At 37.2% G+C, this 24,450-nt stretch overlaps 1 protein-coding gene across 2 annotated transcripts; it reads right to left on the bottom strand.

Annotated features, from left to right (window-relative positions):
* Positions 1-27: 27 nt before the first annotated feature.
* Positions 28-23,475, bottom strand: LOC113065007 (SH2 domain-containing adapter protein F-like). 2 transcript variants are annotated; one of them, XM_026236110.1, is made up of 10 exons: positions 23,282-23,475; positions 22,904-22,949; positions 22,618-22,670; positions 22,052-22,483; positions 19,198-19,348; positions 13,856-14,068; positions 6,424-6,501; positions 3,994-4,159; positions 3,073-3,192; positions 28-978 (listed from the first exon to the last, which is right to left on the bottom strand). In XM_026236110.1, the coding sequence occupies exons 4-10, from the start codon at positions 22,388-22,390 to the stop codon at positions 792-794; spliced, it is 1,254 nt and encodes a 417-aa protein (XP_026091895.1). In that variant the 5' UTR covers positions 22,391-22,483; positions 22,618-22,670; positions 22,904-22,949; positions 23,282-23,475; the 3' UTR covers positions 28-791. The 2 variants fall into 2 exon arrangements, with proteins under 2 accessions (XP_026091895.1, XP_026091896.1); XM_026236111.1 differs by lacking the exons at positions 6,424-6,501; positions 22,904-22,949 and having other exon boundaries at positions 22,052-22,670; positions 23,282-23,467.
* Between the last annotated feature and the right edge of the window lie 975 nt (positions 23,476-24,450).

A 24,450-nucleotide genomic window follows, 5' to 3' on the forward strand; every position in this document is an offset into this window, starting at 1 on the left:
TGAAGCATATGTTGTTTACAACTAGCATTCTCTTTAGAAAGTTTATTATACAACACATATAAATCAGTTTAAAACAGCAGCTACAGAAACACATTTTGAAACATTGTACTGTACCGGTGACCTAATATACCAATTACACCACATCATTGACTTCATCAGTTCGAATCAGCTACTTTCCTCAACACAAGTTGCCAACATGCACTTGATCTATGACCAGCCACAGTGACAAAGTCTAGCAAAGACAATGTAGGAATTAAAAGGGCCCTCTGAGGACTATTGTCTTGAATGGACCAAACATTTGTGTGTGGTCTCAAGGGCCGTACTAGAAACAAAAGGCTTTACAAACTTTAAAGAGCAGGTAGTCATAAATGGTCATGTGGAAATGTCTTTAACAGCAGCTATAAAAATAGAGAGGCCCGTCTGCTCATCCTAAGAGGCTGCTAATCGATAAATAATCATTAGCGGTGGCTATTCCAGATGACTCTACAAGCAACAGGTCTTGCTGCCACCAGTTTGGTATAGTTCACAGAAGGGTCATTCGGTAAGATGAAAAACTGTGTTATTAACAAGAATGTGAAATAGCATGTGAATAGATCTATTTGATCTTACATGTCTAGTTTCGAAGTCGATGTCCTTAAACGGATGGTGTTGTAAAATCAAAAACATAAGGGACCAAAAAGTTTGTGTACATTGTTGCTGATTTTGTGCAACGTTCATCCAAGAACTCAATGGAATATCTCTTGGCTGTATGTTTCCACCAATAGCAATGAGGACTGCAGTGCTCTGACCAATCAGAGTGTCTGAACTAGCACAGGGAAGAGCAAGGACAAGTGTTCGGCTCCTTTGATGGGGAGTTTGTGTGTGGTGTAATAGTGGATCACTTCAGGGATGGTGTCGAATGGAGGGCTGTTCTGGCCCAGGATATAGCGGCCGTCTTTGGACTGGCTGAACTTCATGTGCATGAATCCCTGGCAGCTCCTGGAAGAGAACGTGCAAAACTGCCATTAATCTTCAGGCAAGTTGGGCAAGAAAATAAGCTTGAAAATGCTTACAACAAAACAAAACAAAACAACAAACTTTATACTCTTCTGCAGAACTCACAAATGAATTATGCCTGAATAATCAAATAAACGCTTCCACAAAATCTAATATTACATTTTTAAATACTTTGCTCTATGAAATATATAATAAAGCTGCTTTCCTGCAAATAAATACAATGAACATACTGTTCTCTGTTATATGAAAAACAACAACCACCAAGTTTTACCAAAAAAAAACAAAAAACAATACAATACAATAATTAAAAAAAAATATATAATAATACTATGATACATGCCATTATTGTGGTAATTTACAGGGCTATTAAATATAAATATGACCAGGCAATCAAACAGCACCTTAGCATTATACCATCATTGAACAAGAGTGCTGGTATGCTACTTTTTTCATTTTCTTAGGAAATAAAGATCTGTAAAAAAAATGGCAACAAACTAACCACAGATACATTCCGATCATTTCATCATGACTTGACAGCTTTAGTATAACCTGATCCCTGGGTGGGGTTGTGAATCTGGTATTTGGGTCAGCGCTGAACTAAAGATTACTAGCGATAAATAGGACAATCTGAGTGATGATGTCAAAGAATATCATAACTTCAGCATGGCCTGGTGTGAATATTATTCTCGACCTCCCCTTTAAGACGGCTCAGTCCAAAAGGCTGGACTTCTATGTATAGAAACAGGAAGTCATTTGTTAGTTTGAAGATGTCCCACTAACAGCATTCACCTTAATAAGTGTGAATGAAAACACATGGAGCCCGAGAGCATCTTTCTCACTCCTTACAAACTCAAGCGAATGTTAAAATGGTGCATTAAAATTCAAGACTTAACGTGTTCAAGGAGCATGTCATCTCCAACAAGGTATTATCTGCCAGGTACGTGACGAACAGAGTCACTTATAGACCGATCTCGGCTCAAAATAAAGCCTGTGAATCTCACTGGCGGCTCGTTCAAAGCTCTCGACGTTGAGCCGCTGTCACTTTGTTTTGGTTCAGACCTCTGAGGCTGTGTGCTTCCCACTTTATGACATCAGACAGCATCGTTCATTCATTCCCACTGCTGTCGTATGACTGCGGCTGGAGTCAGGCTTTTAAAAATTCGATTTCATGTCAACAAAGTCTCAGCATGTTTCTGAACGTGTTCTGGAGTGTTCTTGCCTGTGACTTATAAAGTGTGCTTGCAATACTAGGCGTGTGTGATTACGGAGTGTGTGTTCAGGTGTGCGAAAGCCTTCCCGCTTGTGCCTGCGGCTTTCTGCAGGTCATTCATATTCATTAACGCCACCAGGAGAAGCTTTGTGAACTGGAGAGCTGTTCACCTGCCTGATTACAGCTCGGGAGGAATAAAAGAAAACGAAGAAAGAGGAGCGGGAGCAGGGGTTCTGGATCAAGATGGTAATTAGAGCTGAGATTTGACCAGATAAGCACAATCGCTCGAGCTGATAGCCTATCGAAAAACACATCAGTGTGCAAATGAGACCGTGCCGTTTTGTCCAAGGAGGCAAGGGAGAAAAAATTCAATCAAAAACACAATCATGAGAAAATATTATATTATGTAAAAATAATAATAAATAATAAATGTCAGATATAAATATTTTAAATGCACATTGTAATTATATTTAATTACAATTGATATAATATTATAATTGTAATGTATACATTCATAAAATAGTTGGAAATATATTTATTATATAAAATTATATTATATTTTATTATATAAAATTAAGGAAATAGATGTAAGATTGCAAAATATTATTAAAAACATTATATAACATTATATTATTTTCTTTGAAAAGATTGACTCTACTGATGGGTGAAAAAAGAAAAATTGTAGGTCAGCATTAAGAACAAAAACAGCTAAGATACAGACAACTAGACACAAATGAAGCAAAACACACGGCGATTAGCTGAAATGGGGTAATGGGGATGAGATTTGCTCACTTCATTTAATGGTAATGGAGGGAATGGAGAAATTAAATGTTGCTATGGTGGGAGGAAGAGGTGCAGTGCTGTACCTCAGAGAGAGAGAGAAGTCCAAGCGGCTGGTCTCGCTGTTTCGTACCAAATAACTGCACTCCTTACAGAGGGTCAGCAGAGACTCGGCCTCAGAGCGCGAGAGAGCGCCGTGATACCATCTGAAAGACAGCATGCATGCAAAGAGGTCAGCAAATCATAACAGAAGTCATTAACCTACAAAAGTGTTATAAATACAGTAACAAAAACAGCCCATGTAATTCTAAAACGGTTTAAACATATTAAATCATACTTCAAATGTGTTGAATGTGACACCTGTAAATATTTTACGAGTGAATGAGTGTGTGTTCGTGACTGTCGTGGCATGTTCCCCTCTGGGACCCCAGCTGCTGTTTGATGTGTCTGGGGAATTTTGTATCCTGGACAGCTGACTAATTTGCAGCAATATTTTGGACACACTTGACTGCGCTTTCTAATAGCTTAACCATGCACACCACCCCCATAAATCACATTCTCATAGCCCTAAAATAACACTCTAGGCTGACGTTCCCAAAGGTACAAGACATCACAGTGAGACCATCAAGTGCCTTGAAAAAAAATAATACTAATCATTTGTGTTACCATTACCTCCCCCTCATGTCATTTCAAACCTGAATGACTTTTTCTTTTGTCTGTGAAACACAAAATGTAAAAGAATTGTGATGTTTTGGACCCCATTGACTTCAACTGTACAGTTGCAACATTCTTCAAAATATCTTCTTTTGCAATCCACAGAAAGAAAGTACATTCAGGTTTGGCACAACATGAGGTTGAGTAACTGATGACAGAATTTCAATGTAGAAGCCACAAGATGCATTATGGGATAGCATTGTAATTGTGGTATTCCTAGCTCTGCAGTCTCCGTTCCTCTCTTAATTTTTTTCTTCAAACCTCTAATGGTTTGTGGTGCGTGTTGGACGTACACTTGTTTCTCCAGGGGCAGGGTGGGATCCACTCTCTCTCCGATCATGGAATGAGGATCGCTGGGCTTGCGTAGCTTCATGCTGCCTGTGGTTGGCAGAGGCCTGGAACACCTCAGGCGCTCTGTGGGAGAACAGGAACGGTCCCACTCAGCACCTTCAAACTGCACTGCATTGGCATAGTGAGAGAGAAATAGACTTAATTCAATGTCAACAGCAGTAGAAAAGTGACTAAAAAAATGTTTTAAGAGAAAATAATTGTGTAATAACTAGAAATGACATGACAAAACAATAAAACTCGATCATGAAGATCTCAGATTTTGGGTTCACATGATGAATGGTTTGTGGCATAATGTGAATAAATCTTCTTGCATGGGGTTGTGCCACCTATCGTGAAATGTCATCTGTCAAACATCCTGTTTCATAAATCAGATATTCATTAGATATGTTTGTCACATCATGCCTGGTTAGGACAGTAAACATAGCAGGAGGAGTCTAAACCAGAACAGCAAAGAGTAAAAAAACAGGAGGGTTGTAGGAAATAAAGGTGGCACATTTATAACAGATTATTTGAGTTCAGAGCCAAATAATATAATGTGAAAAAGACTGCTGATCTAGAGAAGGGGTGAAATCAAGTATCAATCCGACTGTGAAAACTAGAGATGCACAAGTTTTCAGCACATTATCGGTTATCAACTGAATTTTTTCTATGTATTGGTAGATTTATCGGTAGATATCGGTAATTTTATAGGTAATTATACATGCATTTTTTACATTTAGATTATCATTGTCACCCCTAATTCAACTGTGCTGTCAAGTGTGGACACAATTTATCTGTACCTAACTGGTTATCTGCCAGTATTTTTTTAATTATCGGTAGGGTAGATGTTTAATTCTACATACAGTACTCATTTCTTGTGTTTTTGCATTTAGTAGGGATGCACTATATTATCAGAACATTATCTGAATTGGCCGATAAATGCTTAAAATATAAACATCGGCCTGATATGAAAAATTATGCTGACATGCCTTACATGTATAATGAATAAGAAAACTTTTGCCTGAATGATGATTAGATTCACTTAATTTTGATTCATCGCATTTAATCTGAGAATGAAAGTACAGAATGACTGTCAGTTGTGCAATAGAGTAAACTAGTTACTAGCTAGTAAACAAATAAAGCTGTAATTTATGTCATAAAATCACGAGTATGGTTTGATTTGAAGGTCAGAAGTTATTGCCTACATAAATACACAAACATTAGACTTGTAAATTAAATTCGTTTTTTTTTATATAGATTTTTTATTAGAATTAGCTTGCTAGTGATTTTCTATAGTTATTTTAAAATCTTTTAAAAATGTACGCTCATTATAAAAATAACTTGTGAATAAATTGTTTATTTAGTTCTAACAAAACAAAATAAAAAAATAATTTGTTTATAATCTCTTGTAGTTCCCAAACAAAAGGAAATATATCAATATCGGCATTGGTTTTCAGAGAAAAGGAGTTGAAAAATATCTGCAAAAATCCGATATTATGCATTCCTAAAGATTATATTTGATGTAATCTAACGCTCATTTGAAGTTAATCTAAAAAATTCTGTTCTCATTTTTTTCATACTGTACATTATAAAGTTGTAATGGCTAAATTCACTTGTAAATTTGCATTTTAAATGATTGATTTTGGTTTTTAGTCTTCTATAATTACAATATCTGGCATTTATTTGTGATCAATTATTGCTTTATCTGTATCGGCTAGTGTTATTTTAGTATCATTATTTATATTATGATATTTATTGATATTTCCAACTAGCTTTTATATTTATATTTTTAGAATTTATTTACATTTTAGCATACGTTTTAGTAATTTTAATTGCATTTGTCCTATATATAGTTTTTGTATTTTTTTTACATTTCTATTAAGCTTAATTTATTTCATTTTAGTTTTATCAATATTGTTACAACTTTACTTCACTTCTGTTTTAATTTTCATTTAAAGTTCGACATTTTCATTACATTTATTAACTTTTTATGCCTTTTTTAATGATACAGATGGAGAGCTGACAGTAAAGCATTGGGTAAAGAGAGGGGAGAGGGGTCGGAAAATGGGAATCAAACTCAGGAATTCATGTCGGTACACCATCCACAAAGCTATCAGCAACGACAACGAAAACTATTTTCAGTTAACAATAACAACACTGATATCGGCTCGAATTGTAATATGGTGTCATCCCTTGTGAAAACATAACTAGAAGGCAGAACTGACCTCATGCAGTCCACACATGCTACTGTGATGAGAGAGCAGCACTGAGTGGGAGTGATTTAAATCATATGGGAAGCAAACGGGAGTTTTCTAGCAAAATAGTGAATCAGCAAGCTCGACAGATACGGGACACTGGAGGGGCAGCAGTAGGGAGAAGGGGTCAAAGTTCACCTTGCTCGCCACAGATGAGCTCCTCCTCCAGCTGTCCGACCGGAGGAGGCCATGGTAGCTCAGTCAGATCTTTCATATCTATGTCGGCACAGAGCGAGCAAGTGATGAAAACAATGCAATACAGAGAGAGAATGGTGAGAAACAGAGATAACTGAGAAAAGAGAGACAATCCACTGATGTCAGTGTTCACACATTGTTTATCAGGCAGGAAATGCAATGTGAGAGCTGACTCAACATCTAATTACCTTCTCAATCCTATAAATCTCATTACCAACACATATATATATACACACTCAAACAGGAGCCATTGTGATGTATTAAAGCTAGAGATGCACATTTCGCTGCTTTTGAATTCCAATACTTTCAGAATAAGTACTGAATTCCATTAAGAATTTAACTGATGTTGTATGTTCTATAGGAATATCTTTAGGAATTGGTTTTAATTAACTATCTATGTGTCAAACTAGAATGGGTTAAAACTTAAATAATTAAAGTATAATTATCGGCCCAAAAACTCACATTTGGCCATCCCAATCATCTCAATTCCCACACTTACATGGGGCGTCTTGTAACACATACAAGCACATCACACTCTCAAACAGGATTACAAGATGAAGGATAGGCCAAAGGGGAGGTTTGTGACATCTTTATAAACAGACCACCATCCGACACCTCCACCCCCTTCATCGCGCCCTCTCAAAAAGAACACGACGGGGTGATGTTTGGAAAAAGAAACAGGCGGGCCCATACGTCCCCCCACTGACTGGTGAATTATTGAAGACAGAATGTCACAGACTCTTTCACCCTGCTCCCTGTGCATTATTGATGCCTGGCGCGGTTCAATGGTCCCATCTGGAGAACCAGAATCAGAGAGTTGACCTGCTAATCCTCCATCAAACCCGGCGAACCCTCTATATAATCTGCCTAATTCCACCAGTAATGCAGATGATTTCACATATAATCCAGTGTAATTTTTAATGAACCAACTAAAGTGACTAACCATGCAGATATACTATACTACACACCTCTTCACTCGGTCATCTAAGTGAAAGAAAAAAATTATGATATGGATGATGATGATACTCTATGGAACTACAGGTGCACATGCACAACCATCCACTCTGGTTTGAGACATTGCTGGCCCTTTACTGTAATGCTCTACATTAACCGTCCCCTCACTTCTGCGGTTCCAGCATGCCTGTCAGACACAGTCAGGCTGATAAAGGGCAGTGCATCAGTGTCTGTTAGCAAAAAAAATAACTCGCACCAAAGAGTGCCAGCCACTCGCCACAAAGGTCATCTCTGGGCTACGACACATCATGCTGGGACAGATGGCTACACCATTCGTACATCATTACTACTAAAGCACAAAGCTACAGAGAAATGTGTCTCTGGCTAGAAATGTGCAGAGATGGCAGATTACTCTAAATGCGAGAGCCCATCTGGAATAATGAAAGCCTCATTTGAGCATGTAATAAAAAGAAATGATATTACATCACTGCAAACCTGTGATTAAGCCTCAATTTGCAAAATAAATGTTATTACCGAAGGTCCAAACAAACCATGTTTTATGCTTTGGTAGCATTTTAAGTTGTTAAGCCGTAAAACCTCATCTGGAGGATTTGTTTTCTTGGTGTCTGGATTCAATTAACACGTTGTGGGATCTAACATGCACATATTTTATTGTTAATGTGACAATTAAGGCTGGGAGATACAGCTAAATAAATCTCAATATTTTGCAGCCATTGATAATCAAAATAAATACCTAATTACAAAGTGTTTTTATATTGTTTTTCACAAAAAGTAACAAAAAAGAATACTTAGTCTTGTCTGCATATTACATTATGCATATAAAAGTATATTAAGTATATTAAAGTATATATATGTATATTAAAAGTATATATAATTATATTTTTATAAACATTTTATATATTTTATAAATATATAAATCTCAAATAAAATGTTTAAAAAAATATAATTATATGTAATAACTATATACATTATTTACCTACACATTAAACATTGTTTTTTCCCTTATGTGTGTGTACAGTACGTATACACACACACACACACACACACACACACACAATAATAATAATAATAATTTTCTTACAAATTCAAAAGATACATAGCATTTAAACAATCGCATCATTTATATTGTTGATTCAGTTCACCTTGTCACCAAAGTCATTGTGAATATCATAAACATTTTATTTATATTTACCGCACATAGACTGCACTAATGGTCACAATGACAAATAAAGTTAACGTGCTATTTACCTCAATTATTGTTCTCATAATTACCGGAAAACAGTACTAAGAAGATCCCATTTCTCCCCTTTCATTACATTCATCCTTTTACGCTCCACTGTCTGAGCTTTTTATCTTCTGTAAACCACTTACCGCCCTCTTTCCTCTCTCGCTTTCATTTTTCCTCCTAAGTGAGATGATATTCCCTCTTCCACCCCCACCCCCCCCATGTATTTCTCCCTTTCCTGCCTCAGTGTATTTGCACGATAGCGAATTACCAGGACATGCCTTTTCATTACTGTCACAAAGAGAAAAATAGAGAGAAAGAGAGGGAAATAAATTGATATAGGAGCCATTCTCGTTTCCCTCAGACTTGCTTACAGTGGTTTGACAGACCCAGGACACGCGAGCCTCCACTTTCTCTCTCTATTTCACTCACACCAACCATGTTCCCTCAGCAGCCCTTCCAGCCAAACCAAATCCTCCACACAACTGATCCAGTGGCACTTGGTTTGGGCCAAAGCCCTCCAAGAAAAGTGCGCAAGAAGTTTTAAAGGGGACACGTTCAGAAATACATCTATTATACATCCACTTAAAGATTTCATGCACAATCCTTCATTCTGTGACTCCTTTAAACCCCGAAACCAAGTCAAGAACACATACAAGCCTTGATGGACAAAATGATGGACAGCTACACCAGAGTTCAAATCCTCTATTAGTGTGACTGGATGATCTACAGTCGGTAGTGCATTGCTGAATGCATCTCTGTGGTTGATTAGTGTGGTAATGAGTGTAGAGAGGCTTGAGGGACGTGCTGGCCTGCCGTGTGGCTAAAGTGATTGTGGTAATTGAGTGGATAGTGACAGCTTTGCAATGGCCTAATTAAGACTCACTGGACTGGGGCCAAGATTTTACCATCATAGTCACACTTTTAACAACCGAACCGAGATGGAAAATGGAGTAGAAATTCAAATAAAACTAAACCATCTGTTGTGAAGGCATGTCATCATACAAGCAAAGGAGTCTGGGACATGTTTTATACGACATTACACTGAAAGATAGCACTAAAAAGCATTGCAAACAGCTGTGAAATTTTTATTTTTTCCCTGAGTGGCACTTACGTTAGTAAGTTTTGCTACTATACTTTAAAGACTATATGGTAATGACCACTATTATGATTGGCTAACTGCTTAGAATGTGAAATTAGCAAAAGCACCGCCATTGTGAAAACAAATTAAAATGTTAATTTTTCCCTGAGGGAATGTTACTAAACTAATAACCTAATACTTTTGACTATTAAGTGACTATCACACAAATTTTGGATAAAATAGTCAGTTTTTAATTAAATGAAACTACTACTTTTTATTACAAAGCGTAAAATCACCACGTAGTCAAAATTTCTCTCAACTCACCATTTTGGATGGATTTTTCGCATAATTTCCCCCCCACAACATATTCAAAACAAATTTAATTTGTCATGTCATTCAAAGTGCCAACTGCACAAACACCAAACCCCTAACCCAACCTTCAAGTAGCATATCTTGGCAGACATCATTACCATTTGTCACAATAGTTCATGCATGATATCTCTGAACTGAATCCATTAAATCTGAATCTTTTCATTGACAGATGACTTAATTATTGAGGTCCTGTTTACACAAGTGCATTTCAAGTTTTAAAATAAAAAACTATCCTTGTCTATACTAGGGCTGAATGATAAATGGAAATGGAATCAAAATCACGATTAGACAGAAGCTGCGATTGTCATGCGTATCTTTCAGTGAAGCGCGGCTCTGTGATCAGCAGTAAATCTCCATCTGAAGGCCAGAGGGCGCTCACACACTGAAACTCCAAATACTCCTCGCAGAAGAAACCCAGGAAATCCCTATAGCTGGATAAACAGAAGATTTAACTGCTTTTATTGATTCAACATGACTAACAAACACACAATTATAACAATGTATGGTTTATCTGAGATTTTATTATTATAATTTTCATTAAAAGAAAGTATATTTATAATGCAATGACTATCAATGCCTAGAATACTATGAAATATATTGCATGACTTATTCTGTGTAAGAAACCACATCATCTCATTGAGGGATTTATTTCAAACACATGACAGATGTTATGAAGTGAGTTTGGAGTAAAAACATGTAATTGAATGTGGTATTTTCACATATTTTTAGGTGGAGCAGCATTTACTGCACAGTGAAAGTGAAAGTGAAGTGACATTCAGCCAAGTATGGTGACCCATACTCAGAATTTGTGCTCTGCATTTAACCCATCCGAAATGCACACACACAGAGCAGTGAACACACACACACACACTGTGAGCACACACCCGGAGCAGTGGGCAGCCATTTATGCTGCGGCGCCCGGGGAGCAGTTGGGGGTTCGATGCCTTGCTCAAGGGCACCTAAGTCGTGGTATTGAAGGTGGAGAGAGAACTGTTCATGCACTACCCCCACCCACAATTCCGTCCGGCCCGAGACTAGAACTCACAACCCTTCGATCCAACCCTCTAACCATTAGGCCACGACTTCCCCACAGAGCTGTAGTTCACTAAAAAGTTACCCAAAAAGATTTCATTATCGCAAACGATTTCATAATCACAAAATAATATCACCTGCAATTTTTTTGCGTAACTTGTCAGTGAACTACGGCTCTGTGAAGTAAATTCGGCTCCATCTGAAAGCACGCGATGATGAATTACTGCTTATTTCAAAACCAGCTTTACTAACAAAACATGCATGGCAATCGCATTCGATTAATCGTCTACATTTACATTTCATTGCATTTCAGAAACGTTAACTGTAAACGCATGACTGACACATAATCATTCGTGCAATCCCCTTTAACACAGATTCGCCAAAACAACTTAAAATGCTGTTTTTGGTTTGTTTTTTGCATGCCAGGGCAGTAGTTGGCGATGTCGCTTTGTAAACAAACACTACACGAAAATGTAATAAGCAAGCGCAATACATCAAGATTTTCATAAATTTACATTTTGAGTTGACAACGGTGTCATTTTCAGAAGATAGCATATTCAGGCACCCAAAACACTGTTGTTGTGTAAATAAATGGCCAAAGCACATTTTACGTTTTCAGCTTTTAGTTGAAAATTCTATCATGTAAACGCCACCTTAGAATTTTGCCATTTCACTTTGGCAAACAAAAAATAATGTCATCAATGTTTCACCTATAGTAACTGAGCATCTGATTGGCGGAAGGTTTTGAAACGGTCCAATCACAGCTCGTTTCTCAAATTGAAAATGGCTGAATATGTGCTAAAGATGCTTTAATGTGTCCTTCCGTCTCTCTGTCCCCCTCAGCTCATCCCGCTCTCAGTCCAGTCGTCTTTTCCCCCCTGTTCTCCCCTGAGTGTGATAATCACCACAGCTGGAGGGGTAGATGGGGGAGGAGGTGGATGGAGATGCCCCTGCTCCCCTGCGGTGGTTTATCAGCCCGAGTGTGTCAGCACCGCAGGAGGACAAACCTGTCCGAGCTGAAAGGGTGAGAGAGGGAGGGAGGTTGAAGGAGAGAGGAGGTGTCAGCGTGTGACTGATTGCGGCCCTCCATTCGCAAGGCTATAGCCCCCTCCTCACCATCACCCCCCCGTCTCTGTACACAAATCTCTTCACTCACACCAAAACACACAAGTGCTTTAAGCATCGCTATTCAGTGGTGGAGCTATGCAGCTACTAGAAAATGTCCAAAAGTACAAATATTAGACAACTGACTAGTTAATCTTAACGAAAGCCTCAATTTACAAAACACTGATTTCATTCATTTTCACTCACTTTCTGTCTCTCAGCTAAAAATACACAGTGCTTCTGCAGCAGTAAACCATTGCCATTTCGATGCTGGATAGTGCTTTGCTCATGGCACTGCTGACCACTGGTTCTGCTGTACTGAGGCTCAGACATGCTGAGAAAGGCCTTAATTAATGGGAAAAAAGTGTGTGTTTTTGTGTTGTAGGTGTGCATGGTGAGCCAGGCGGGGGATGATTTATTCCAGTGTCACCTTGACCCCTGACGCAGAGATACAGCTCAATTAAACAGGATTGCCCCCACAGCACTGCTTTCATCTACTGCCCGTGAGTTCTGCAAAACACGCACACACACACACACACACCAAGGGGCCACATTCACAGGATCCAATAACATCCATATGAAGTGCTTTTCACCTTCCTCTGCCACCAAAAACCAAAAATGTTAATGTCCTAAACCAAAATGGAGTAACATGAAGAATTGATTCCTACAGGCTGTTGTTTCTTCTGTGGTTCCTAATAGCAGTTCTAGGCTTCTGTTTCCAAAACACTTTAAATCATTATCCAGAGATTTATAAAACTGGCCTCAAATCAGTGGTAGAACATGAAACTGAATCAACGTGAAACAGCATTTGCAACCCTTTTACTTCCATAATGTGACATGTTTGCAATTGAAATACGATATTCATTGATTTAATCAGATTGATTTTCCTTTGCACCTTTTTCTGCCATAGGCAACAATAAAAAATACTTTCCCACTTAATCCTTCAATTAAATCTTGCCGTTACATTGGATGAATCCATTGGGTGGTGCTGTGGAAATATGCCATCCATATATTTAGTAAGTTCCAGTAATATCTTTATTTTTTTCATTAATCTACTTTTAAGTTAACTTTTAGGCTTAAAAAAAGATGTTATTCATCATTTAATTAGTATTAAAATGTAAAAATGAACAAATTAATAAATGTATTTATTATTTATGTACTTTTTAATAGTTCTTATTACTTCATTTTAAATTAAGTAATTGTTTTACATTAATTCTCTCATTTGTATTTGTTTGTTTATTCTTATAGTTGTTAATAACAAAAAGTACATACATATAATACAATACATTTAATAGTCACTGGATACATGCTGCTCAAAATTAACTCCTCTTTTTACATTTTTAAATAAATATATACTTATTGTCCATATTTTGCTTAAATTTAATTTAAAAGAACATCAGTGAGGTAAATTAATTTAAAAAGCACTATATAACACACAATAAGTAATAAACATTTAAATGAGAAATTTTATGATAACTTTTGATAAAAACTTAATAAAACCTGAGGAATAGACAACTTTCTTTTTTCTTCTTCTTCACATTTTTGACACATAAAACCAAGCAAGTTAAAGCGTCTAGTCTGTCTACCTGCAAAAGCCTTGGAGATGTGTTCCTTCTTCCACTCCCACGGCTGATCGTATTCGTCTGCAGGCCTCTCGTCGTCCTGCGGCAGACTGCTCTCCCTCCCCTCCTCGGGCAGATCCTGCTGCCCTGGGACGCGCTCCTCATATGGGGTGTCATAGAGCTGGACCTCCCCTCTCCCCCAACCTCCTGCTCCACCACCAGCTCTCCTCTGCAGTTCTGCAACACCAAATAAACCAGTTATAATCTATCTTCAACCCTTATCGAGCTCCGTTCTCCAAATTTTAAGAAAAGCTGGTACACTCTTAAAAATAAAGGTGTTTCAAAAGGTCCAACATCTGGCTTTGTAGGATTACTGCCATAGCAGTGGGTTTGAAAGCTGATTCAGGCATTTTCTAGAAGTTTCATTGTGTCATGTGTTCATTAAAATGGTGCAAGACAGTCCGCACTGTTAATCAAGACACAACAATAAATCGATATGTTCCCTTGGCTCCACAGCTGGGCTCCCTCGGCTGGGCCACATTAATTATGAAAATGTCTGGTAAAGGGTGGCGGGGTATGAATCTAAAGGAGAGACAAATTGTGTTTGCACAGCTTGCCAATTTCATACGGGAGGGCTTAACAAAAAGAGAAAGGGATGCATGTGTGCACGTAGATCGAATCCAATCTCAAGGACTGGGGTCTCTCATCCCTCCTGATGGGCATTTTCATTTCCATTATCATACCTCTCCAACAACAAGTGTTAAAAAACATGATGTCTGAATGACCTTCAAGTGCTTTTCAGCAAAAATTATAGTCGGTTAAAAGCTTATTTGAAAAGAACTGCAAATACAAAATGTACAGTAATATTATGCTTTAATTTTAGCACATGTTAGCTTGCTGAACTGTTTTTTTGAATCAGTAGATAAATGTGAACTAGCAATACAGCAGTATTAAAATTCTAGCCTTCACCGATAAACCGATTTTTTGTAATTTGACCGACAACCGATATCAAAATACTAGAATATTTTGTTTAAATAAATAAAAAATAGAACACTAATAACTAAAATCATTTTAAATATGACAAATGAACTGGGGCATCAGGGTTATTATTGTTAACTAAAACTTAAATAATCTAAAAACAACTTTTTTAATAAAATAAATTACATATATTTATTTAAACTAAATGAAGAGAGAAATTTTACCTTGGCAACAAGTTGAAATAAAATAAGTACCAGAATAACTAAAACTTAAACATATAAACTAAAAAAATAAAAACAACAAAATTAGTAAAACGTTTAAATTCAAATTAAAATGAAAACAAACAAAAAATCTAATTAAAAATATTAATATTAACAAAATCAATAATAACAAAATGTTCAGCTTCACAGCATTATGTACAGCATGGAAAACGGATATTCATTTTGCTAAAGTTTACATTATAACCTAATTCATTATTTTTTAAGATATTTACTTAAATAGTACAATTAAATATCTACTAAACGATACAATAAATGAAAATCATTTCCAATATCAGCTATAAATGGTACTGACAGGGCCTTGTGTAAATAGCACAAATAAATTGTGAAATAGTGTAAATAGCACAAATAAATAAATACAATAAAGATACAAATAAAACCATAATTAAGTTGTTCAAGTTTGAAGGTGTTTCGGTACCGAATAATCAAATGTAAAATAGCATTGCATAGTCTTCACTGTATAAATCAAAAGATAGATTAATTCTTGTAAAAACTACAAAGTAATTTAGTCAAGAGCAGTGAGTGATTTTGTCTCTTATATTTTCTTGGATTCATTAGCAGATTAGGCGCAGTCACTTGTCAAGAGACAAAACATCCAAAATAATGATGCACATGAAATTTCTTTCTCAACTGTTTACATTTACTTAAGTTATAGGCCTTCCCGACAGTTTCGCTAAGACGGGTATTGCTACATAATTTTGTATGTTTTTGTCCGTTCAAGCATCAGAAGAGGCAAAAGTGGGTGTTCAAGGGATGTGAGAAGCGGCTCTCTCTCCATGAACGCTGTGCACACAGAACTCAGCATGCTGGTGCTGAATTAAGCTTTTTGCGTCTTTCTGTGCTTGCATGCTTAAACTGCCGAGGTATATTTGTTCGTTCAAGCGCAAGAAGACTCAATTCAGTTTTTGCATGCTGTCTGAGATGCGGCTCTCTGTGTGCTCACCGACCGCAGCGCGAGTACTCAGTTGAGTTTAACGTCTTGTGCATGAATGCTTTAAAATCTCTTGAATGTTTAAATTGGCAAGGCTTAAAAAGTGCAAATGATAAGCTTTCATGAGGACGGGCAGCAGTGGCCCGTCGACTGTCCAGAGCCTCTACTATGCTGGCCTCAGGCAATCGGCTGAAACCACCGGGGGACCCACTTATCACCCCACTAGCTATGGACCCTGGGTACAGATATGTTGTGCAAACACCGCATTTAATAGACACTGTAGGTAATAAAGGACACAAATGTTGTAGATTCTTTAAATCTTTTTAACCCCTAAATTTTAAATTACAAAGACATACAAATATTAGTCACTTGAGCTTCATTGGCGAACAAACTAGACATAAAAAATTATGATAAGTGTGAAACCAAACAGCCCCGACGTGGGACGGACTGCCTGGAAAGGAACACTGGCATGGACGTGTGTTTCAGTAGCCCCTTTCGTACTACACGTTGGACCTGGAAAATTGCCGGAACATTGCCGTGTCACATTCTGTGTGAACGCAAACACGACCCAGGATTGATCCCAGTTTGAGGACCTAGTAACTTTGCCGGGTTCAGTCCCGGAACGAGCTCTGTGTGAACAAAAGCCAGAACTAATGCCGTAAAGGGCCTGTCGTAATGATGACGCAAGTTATTGCACGACTCTTTTACCGGGTGTTTTGAAGGCAGATCAATGTTCACGACGAAAAAAAAAAAATTGCTAACTGTAATGAAGCAGAGGTCAATTCGTTCCTCACTTTCCGTGCTGAAGCTGAGATCGTTCACCAGCTTAAGTGAAAGTTAACGTGCCCACCGTTTTCGACTCGTACATTACACGTCACGCCCTGATGTCACGTGTCTCCACGGGACCTTCACGGGATGTGTGTGAAAGCACGCACATATTCCTGGTAATCACTGGCAGTGTGAAAGGGGCTAGTGAGAAAGAAAGAAAGAAAGAAAGACAGAGAAGAAGCCAGGCAGGCTTACTGTAACAAGAGAAAGACAAACTTTAACCTTCACACATCCTGCTTCTATTGGGCTCCTTAGCCGTATCCATAGCGACAAAGAGGAGCCCCTGAGGGACAGACCCTGAGGTGGAGGGAGAGAGAGAGAGAGAGAGGTATGGGAGCGTGTGTTGATGGTAAGCGTTTGTGACGTGCAAGAAAGGGGCTGCTAGATTCCCCTGTACCTGAGAATTGATGGAGAATGAGAGGCTAGATTCCCCTGTACCTGAGAATTGATGGAGAATGAGAGAAGAGATTAACCTGTAGAGATGGATTGAAAATTAAATGAGCATAAGACTGATCTGAGGAGAAATTAAGGTGGATGCTGGGGTCCTATGGAGAGAAAATTCCCTGAAAATATCTAAGGAACGCATAACATTTCAGCTCTGCTCCAAAACCTAGCGAAGTTTGTCTACTGTCTATACTGGCTACCTTCTAAGTGTCCGTTCACATAGAACATGTTTTTTATATTCCACTGCAATGCTTTCTCATTGTTTTCTATGTAAACATGCACTAGATGAACATTGCGCTCAGAACTTTTGCAGCATCTTGCACGTGACACAATATCCTAATAACGTGAAACTCGTGAAGGTATTTTGTGTAAATGGCCCTTAAGTTAACATCTTAACTCAAATGGAGCATCACAAGCGATTGATCTGCAGTAGCTAAATAGCACTTCTCGCATGAATTAGATCAGAGCCATGTTAGCACATCGCTAAGCTAATGCTAGTGATGAAGCGCTAAGTAAAGAAAATACAAACCCCAAACAAACATCAGGTACAACAGTCAGGTTTTAATTATGTTGATCTATTTAACTAAAACTTTAAATGCAAATGAAATGAAATGTGTCCAGAAGAGTTAGCATTAGCAGTTTTGAGCCACTCATTGCCTGAGGAAATTCTGTAATGGTTTTACAGAATAACAGTTTTTGTGAGTAAAATAAGATTGTGTTTTGTTCCTCAACATAAATTAAAGTCATTGACTTTATCTCCAACGTAATTTGGAAGAAGTGCTTTAAAACTTTGAGAAATTTGCTAAAAAGTCACTAAATGAGGCCTATCTACAATAAAGATCCGAGTTTACATCCTTATATCAGGCAAACATGTCTGCAACTTGCAATTTTAAGTAAATGTTTTCTAAATTGACATTTTGCAATGCCGCAAATTTGCACTGTTAAAAGCCTATATGAAATTAACTAGAAAATGCTATGCTACACCAACATTTTCCTAAAAATAAATTAAAAATAAATTACATTTGACACCATACTTGGCCACGCGTTGTCACGTCACTTACTACACTGAAAACTAAAAGTAGTCTCTTTGCTACAAGTTAGGCTATATTCAGAATCACAACATTATAATGTACAGTATGAAAAAAATATTTTTATTTTGAAATCTGCTAAAGATTACAGTTAACAGTGCTATTCAATTATGAGTGCTCTTGAAGTTCAACATTAAGTGAGTTTTGGCTGACAGTTATGGTAATTTAAAATGTAAAAATTTAGGAAATCAGCATCACTATTAAAATAAAAAACATTTGAGGTATATATGGTGTGTAATTTATGTTGTAGAATAAAGCAAAATGTGAAAGTCTACTCAGCTAAAACCCATAGGAAATTCCTGAGGGAACCCATAGTCAATTAGCCTTCCTGGCCAACAAACTGACGTCATGACTAAACAACTCCACACAAATTTGTTATTATTGTCTATTCTTTGGACTCCACTGGCATCTCCAATACATTTTGGGCCTGCTTCAACTGCAAACGATACATTCAATGCTGCCTCAAGATTTGGCCAGGAGCTTTAGAAAGCTGTAAAATGCTGGTGGCTACCTTTTGGAATGGTCTTTACGTACTGATGAAGTATTAAAATGCTGTCTATGTTTTGAAGCAGAGATAAAATCTCTCAAATCAGTAAGTGGCAGAAGTCAATGGGAATAAAACAATGGAACAAATTGCATGAGCGCAGAACTGTAATCTGTGAGACTCCAGGAGATAATCAGCAGTGAGTCACTGTCTCACACACTAGATGACTGGGTACTGGCGGAGAAAGACACACACATACTGCATTCTCTCCATTCGACTCAAAGGGCAGACCATGGGAACACACACTAAAAGAAAGAGGATGAAGTCTGACTGACCAGTTATCACTTTCTGGGCCTCGTAGGGCTCCATGTAGCCATTGTTTTCTGGAGTGATTTGGCTTTGGGTGGTTTCGGGACACGGGTCCAAACGAGCATCGAATGGGTCGGAGTAGTCAGTATCTCCCATAACTGGAGCTGAAGGGACCACCTGGAACAAGAACAAAGTCATGTGATGATCTTCACCCAGGAGAAGGAAGACAAGATTCCTTTTATTCAGTGCAACAAACAGAAGATTATCTCAGGTTTTCTGAGGGATGAATGAAGGGAAATCTTTTTTTTTTTCATTATTCTGAGGCAAAAAAAACACTTCAATTTCCAATTTCATTTTAGCCCCAACAATAGTCATAATTTGGTATTGAATGGCCATTTTTTTTAACCAAAATGAAAAATAAAATGTTCTAACCAGGTTTGCGATAAAGTGACAAGCAGCATGTAAATCAGTTTTTATCCTAACTGACTGCAATAAGAAGCAAATTAAAGTTACTAACTACTGACTAATTGTTCTTATGTAAATATATTTGGTCATGTGGTTGTGACATCATGATTTCTGAACGACAGGTGTTTGCAATTTATCTTCTTCTAGGGCTTTGCTTTTAATCTAAACACTAAACGCTGTGCAATTACAGCATCGCAAAGGCTTTGTAAAATTTGCGATTTAGTTAAATATTAGTGCTGTCATGACTCAAAATCAATTAATCGTATTCAAATAAAGGTTTGTGTTTACATAATATGTGTATGTAATGTGTATATTTATTTGTTTATATAATAAATACAGACACACACAAATATTTAAGAAATATGTAATATATATTTATATATAAAATAAATCACACAAATATGAATATATACATATACGCTTATATACACACGTAAATATTTAATATTACACACACGTAAATATTTTATATTTACATGTCAGGTTTTTTTATATATATATATACACAGAGCACATACACACACATTTAAATATACACAGCACACATACATATATTGTGTAAACACAAACTTTTATTTTGGATTGGATCCTAATAAATACAAGTGCTGTATGTTTCAGTGTGAAGAAATAAAGCTCATAAATATTAGTATTGTAATTTTAAAGTTTTACTTTAAAATAAAATTATTATATTCATTTTCTTTTTATATATTAGAAATATTACAATATCATTTTTTATTTCTTTCATATTTGTAGTAATAATAAACAATAATAACATAAATATTATTTTTGTTCCTTTAATACTCTTATTTTATTTTACATTTAAATATTTAACAATAACAAAAATAATAACTCTTCTTATTATAATTAATCTATAGTGATATTTGTATACAAGCAAAAAATCGTTAGTGTTTTGCCGAATTGTACAGCCCTACAAAAAAGCTGAAAATAAACCTGAAACTTTAAAATATATAAACATACAATATTCTATATAAAAAATTGCTATTAAGAGTTTTTCTCCAAATCTTCCAAACCTTGTGTCTTCACATACTTTCAGATTGTGTATATTTAGTAACTCCAGCCCATACAGTACGAGACACTGAAAACCAGCAGACTCGCAAAGACGCGCAGGAGACAGTGGGCAAGTGTTGATGAGCATGTTAGGAGGTGTGTTTGTCTCCCATACCAGGCCCGGGAGGAAGCCCTCAATCAGCTGGCACTGGGACAATTACAAAGACGGCCATATGGTCTCTCAAACAAGGCCTTTAGCCAACGGCTCCGTGTGGCACCATTCAGCCTGCAGACCACGGCACGCAACAATCTCCCGATTTTCCACCAGCCAAATCGCTCAATTGTCTTGTTGTTCTTTAACAAGAATAGAAGGACAATAAATCTGAAATGTTCATTATGCTATAAAAACTTAATTAGGATTACGGGTGGAAATTAATGAAGGTTAACAGGGAATGATGTGTAACTGCTCGCAAGACAATGCACTTAGAGGGTCGCCATTAAATTGGGATTTAAATCGATGGCGCGCCATTGGCATGGCTGTTCCTCAAGCCCAACCAATCAGCTCGCTCATCACTGGTACTGATTACGATCAATGAGACTCCACTGAAGGCTGCTATCTGTCCGTGACCATGTGTGTGTGTGGATTCCTCCACTGTCTGCCAGTATCGAGTCTCTACTCAATGTCTGATCACAGGACGAACCTCTCTGGCTCTTGTGAGTATTCTCTATGGGACTGCCCCATCCCCACCAGCCTAACTAAACTCCATGTATTATTCAACAGCTTTAGCTGTGGTGGATCAAGGGGTTCTGACACCTACGGTGCTCGGAGACACGAAATCTAATGCAGGGTTAACACAGGATTTACATGAAAGATTGTGTCACACCACAAATCACTTGTTTGACAGTTTGTTTTATTTATTTCATCACCTGATGGCTTCAGGTATCACCAAAACTCGTCAAATCTGTGACGACTTAACGTTTTAAAACATATTAAGAGATGTATAGAGTGTATGTATACACACACACACATATGCTGTATATATATATATATATATATATATATATATATATATATATATATATATACACACATACACAGATTACAAGTGTATATTTTCAAGCACAGGTCAGCCACCACCAAATCATGACTTTAGCACCACTTTTTAATTTGAGATCATTATGAAGTTAAAGATTTAAATCGTAACAAGAACTAGCTTAATAACTACAATACTGTTTTTGAAGTCAAATCTTTGCATAGTTATGACAGGAAACAATGGCATAGAACAGCCTTGGAAAAAGTACAGTTATTACATTACTTATAGACTTATGTTAATCATCCAATACAGATAATCTCAGAATGGATAAATATTGGCTTTTTACTGGAGTACTGTCATTTAAATAACTCACCGGATCGCTTGGTTCCTCTAAAGACACAGAGCTTAGGAGAATCTTGCTCCGTCCCAGATCTTGCGAGTCCACTTTTATAAGGCGATGTTTCGGTGAAACAACCTTGATATCCAGACTTGAGGATTTCAGAGGAGAGCCGAAACCTATGTGGGACGTTTCAGTCGACCCATTGTCATTTCTAGCCCTGTTCTCAAAATCTTTATAAGGGTCTTCAAAGTCAAGGTTCTTCTGAGCACGATACGCCTTCAATATCTCACTCTCGGTGTAGTCTGGTTTTGGCGGTTGCGGGGGAACTCGTTTGCTCCCGAAACTTAAATAATCCTTTAACCACTTTGCCATTCTATTCTGTTCGTGAATATCCAACAGTGAAGGACACAAAGACTCCAATGGTCCTTAAAATGTCCAACGGTGACCTATAATGAGGTCAGGGATCTAGATTACGGATGAGATTAGATGTTTATCCACAAGCTAAGCAGAATACCTTGGGGATAATGCACTGAATTCATGTTTCAATTCAAAGGCAGGAATGTGGTCCTCAAACGAAGTCGGTCCCTGGATATGCCCACCTGGATTTGGAAGTGGTCCATGGACGGCAATGATCTTGATGTTCTCAACACCTCTGCAACAGCAGAAATAAACAGTCAGGAATAAGATAAATGCATGTGACGGAAAGAAACATAATGCATTCAGCTAATAATATACACACTGTTAAATCTGAGAAGTATTTCTGATCAATATGATGTCCTACCACAGAGCTGTCAAAAAATTATTAGAGTTTATCTGCTAGATAGATAGATAGATAGATAGATAGATAGATAGATAGATAGATAGATAGATAGATGAGCTTTTTACTTTGGTAGATGGTAAAACTGCCTGGAAGACGAGCAGCTGCAACAAGCTGTTTAAGAACAAAAGCAAACAAACTAGAGGATTCGCACGTGCTTCTGATGCGCACAATAAAACATTTCAGTTCGACCATAAAAATAATTTATTTCACAAATCCTAAACATTAACATTCAATTTCGATTAGGAACTACTGAAAACGGAAACTCTGAGATAACAGCTCAGAACTTCTCTTGAAATGAAACGTGAACGCGCGTGAGCGGTCGCACTTTCAGTTAACGTTAAACATTTCACAGCTGACGTGATGAACGCTTCGCCTAAAATATCACTGTAGATGAACTGAGGTGAAATGAAACGCTGCCGACCAGACCAAGTTGTGATACTCACGTTTTTGAATCCAGCATTAAATTATCGTGGAACTCCAGACGAATGTTACAATGTTGCACGAGGACAACAGCACACGCGCCGATAATCTGAAGAAGAACGCGCACACCGCTGGAAAACAGACGAGAAGAACATGAAGCTCGTCTGAACGCGTCTGGATGTAGTGAACGAGAGGGAGAGAGCTGAGGCGTTTAAAGGGGAGGTCCTTACATCCAGCGGTGCTGTATTTTCGCTTTAGCCGATCATTATTAGAAGCTGTATGGCACAGATCTTTATTAAACATGTATGCTAATTGTCGGTGTGTTGTGTTTGCATAGTTTAAGATTGATTACTGTTAACAGCATTAAATAAATAAACAAATGAAAACAGAAATGTTTCGTCTACAGTGAATATTTATCAGAGTTGGTTAGTTTGAGAAACTCTTTCCAGGAAAAAAAAGAGCAGCTCTTTGAATACATGGTCAAACTAATGGAGTAAGTAAGACAGACAGACAGACAGAAAGATAGATAGATAGATAGATAGATAGATAGATAGATAGATAGATAGATAGATAGATAGATAGATAGATAGATAGACAGACAGACAGACAGACAGACAGAAAAATAGATAGATAGATAGATAGATAGATAGATAGATAGATAGATAGATAGATAGATAAACAGACAGACAGAAAGATAGACAGACAGAAAGAAAGATAGACAGACAGAGAAAGATGATAGATAGATAGACAGAAAGAAAGATAGATAGATAGATAGACAGACAAAGAAATATAGATAGATAGATAGACAGACAGACAGAAAGAAAGATAGATAGATAGACAGACAAAAAAGATAGATAGATAGACAGACAAAGAAAGATAGATAGATAGATAGACAGAGAGAAAGATAGATAGATAGATAGACAGAGAAAGATATATATATATATATATATAGGTAGATAGATAGATAGATAGATAGATAGATAGATAGATAGATAGATAGATAGATAGACAGACAGACAGACAGACAGACAAAGATAGATAGACAGACAGACAAAGAAAGATATAGACAGACAGAGAAAGATAGATAGATAGATAGACAGACAGACAGAGAAAGATAGATAGACAGACAGACAAAGAAAGATAGATAGATAGATAGATAGATATACAGACAGATAGACAGACAAAATAAGAT

The sequence above is a fragment of the Carassius auratus genome, chromosome 47 (assembly GCF_003368295.1).
Source record: "Carassius auratus strain Wakin chromosome 47, ASM336829v1, whole genome shotgun sequence".
NCBI classification, from domain to species: Eukaryota; Metazoa; Chordata; class Actinopteri; order Cypriniformes; family Cyprinidae; genus Carassius; species Carassius auratus.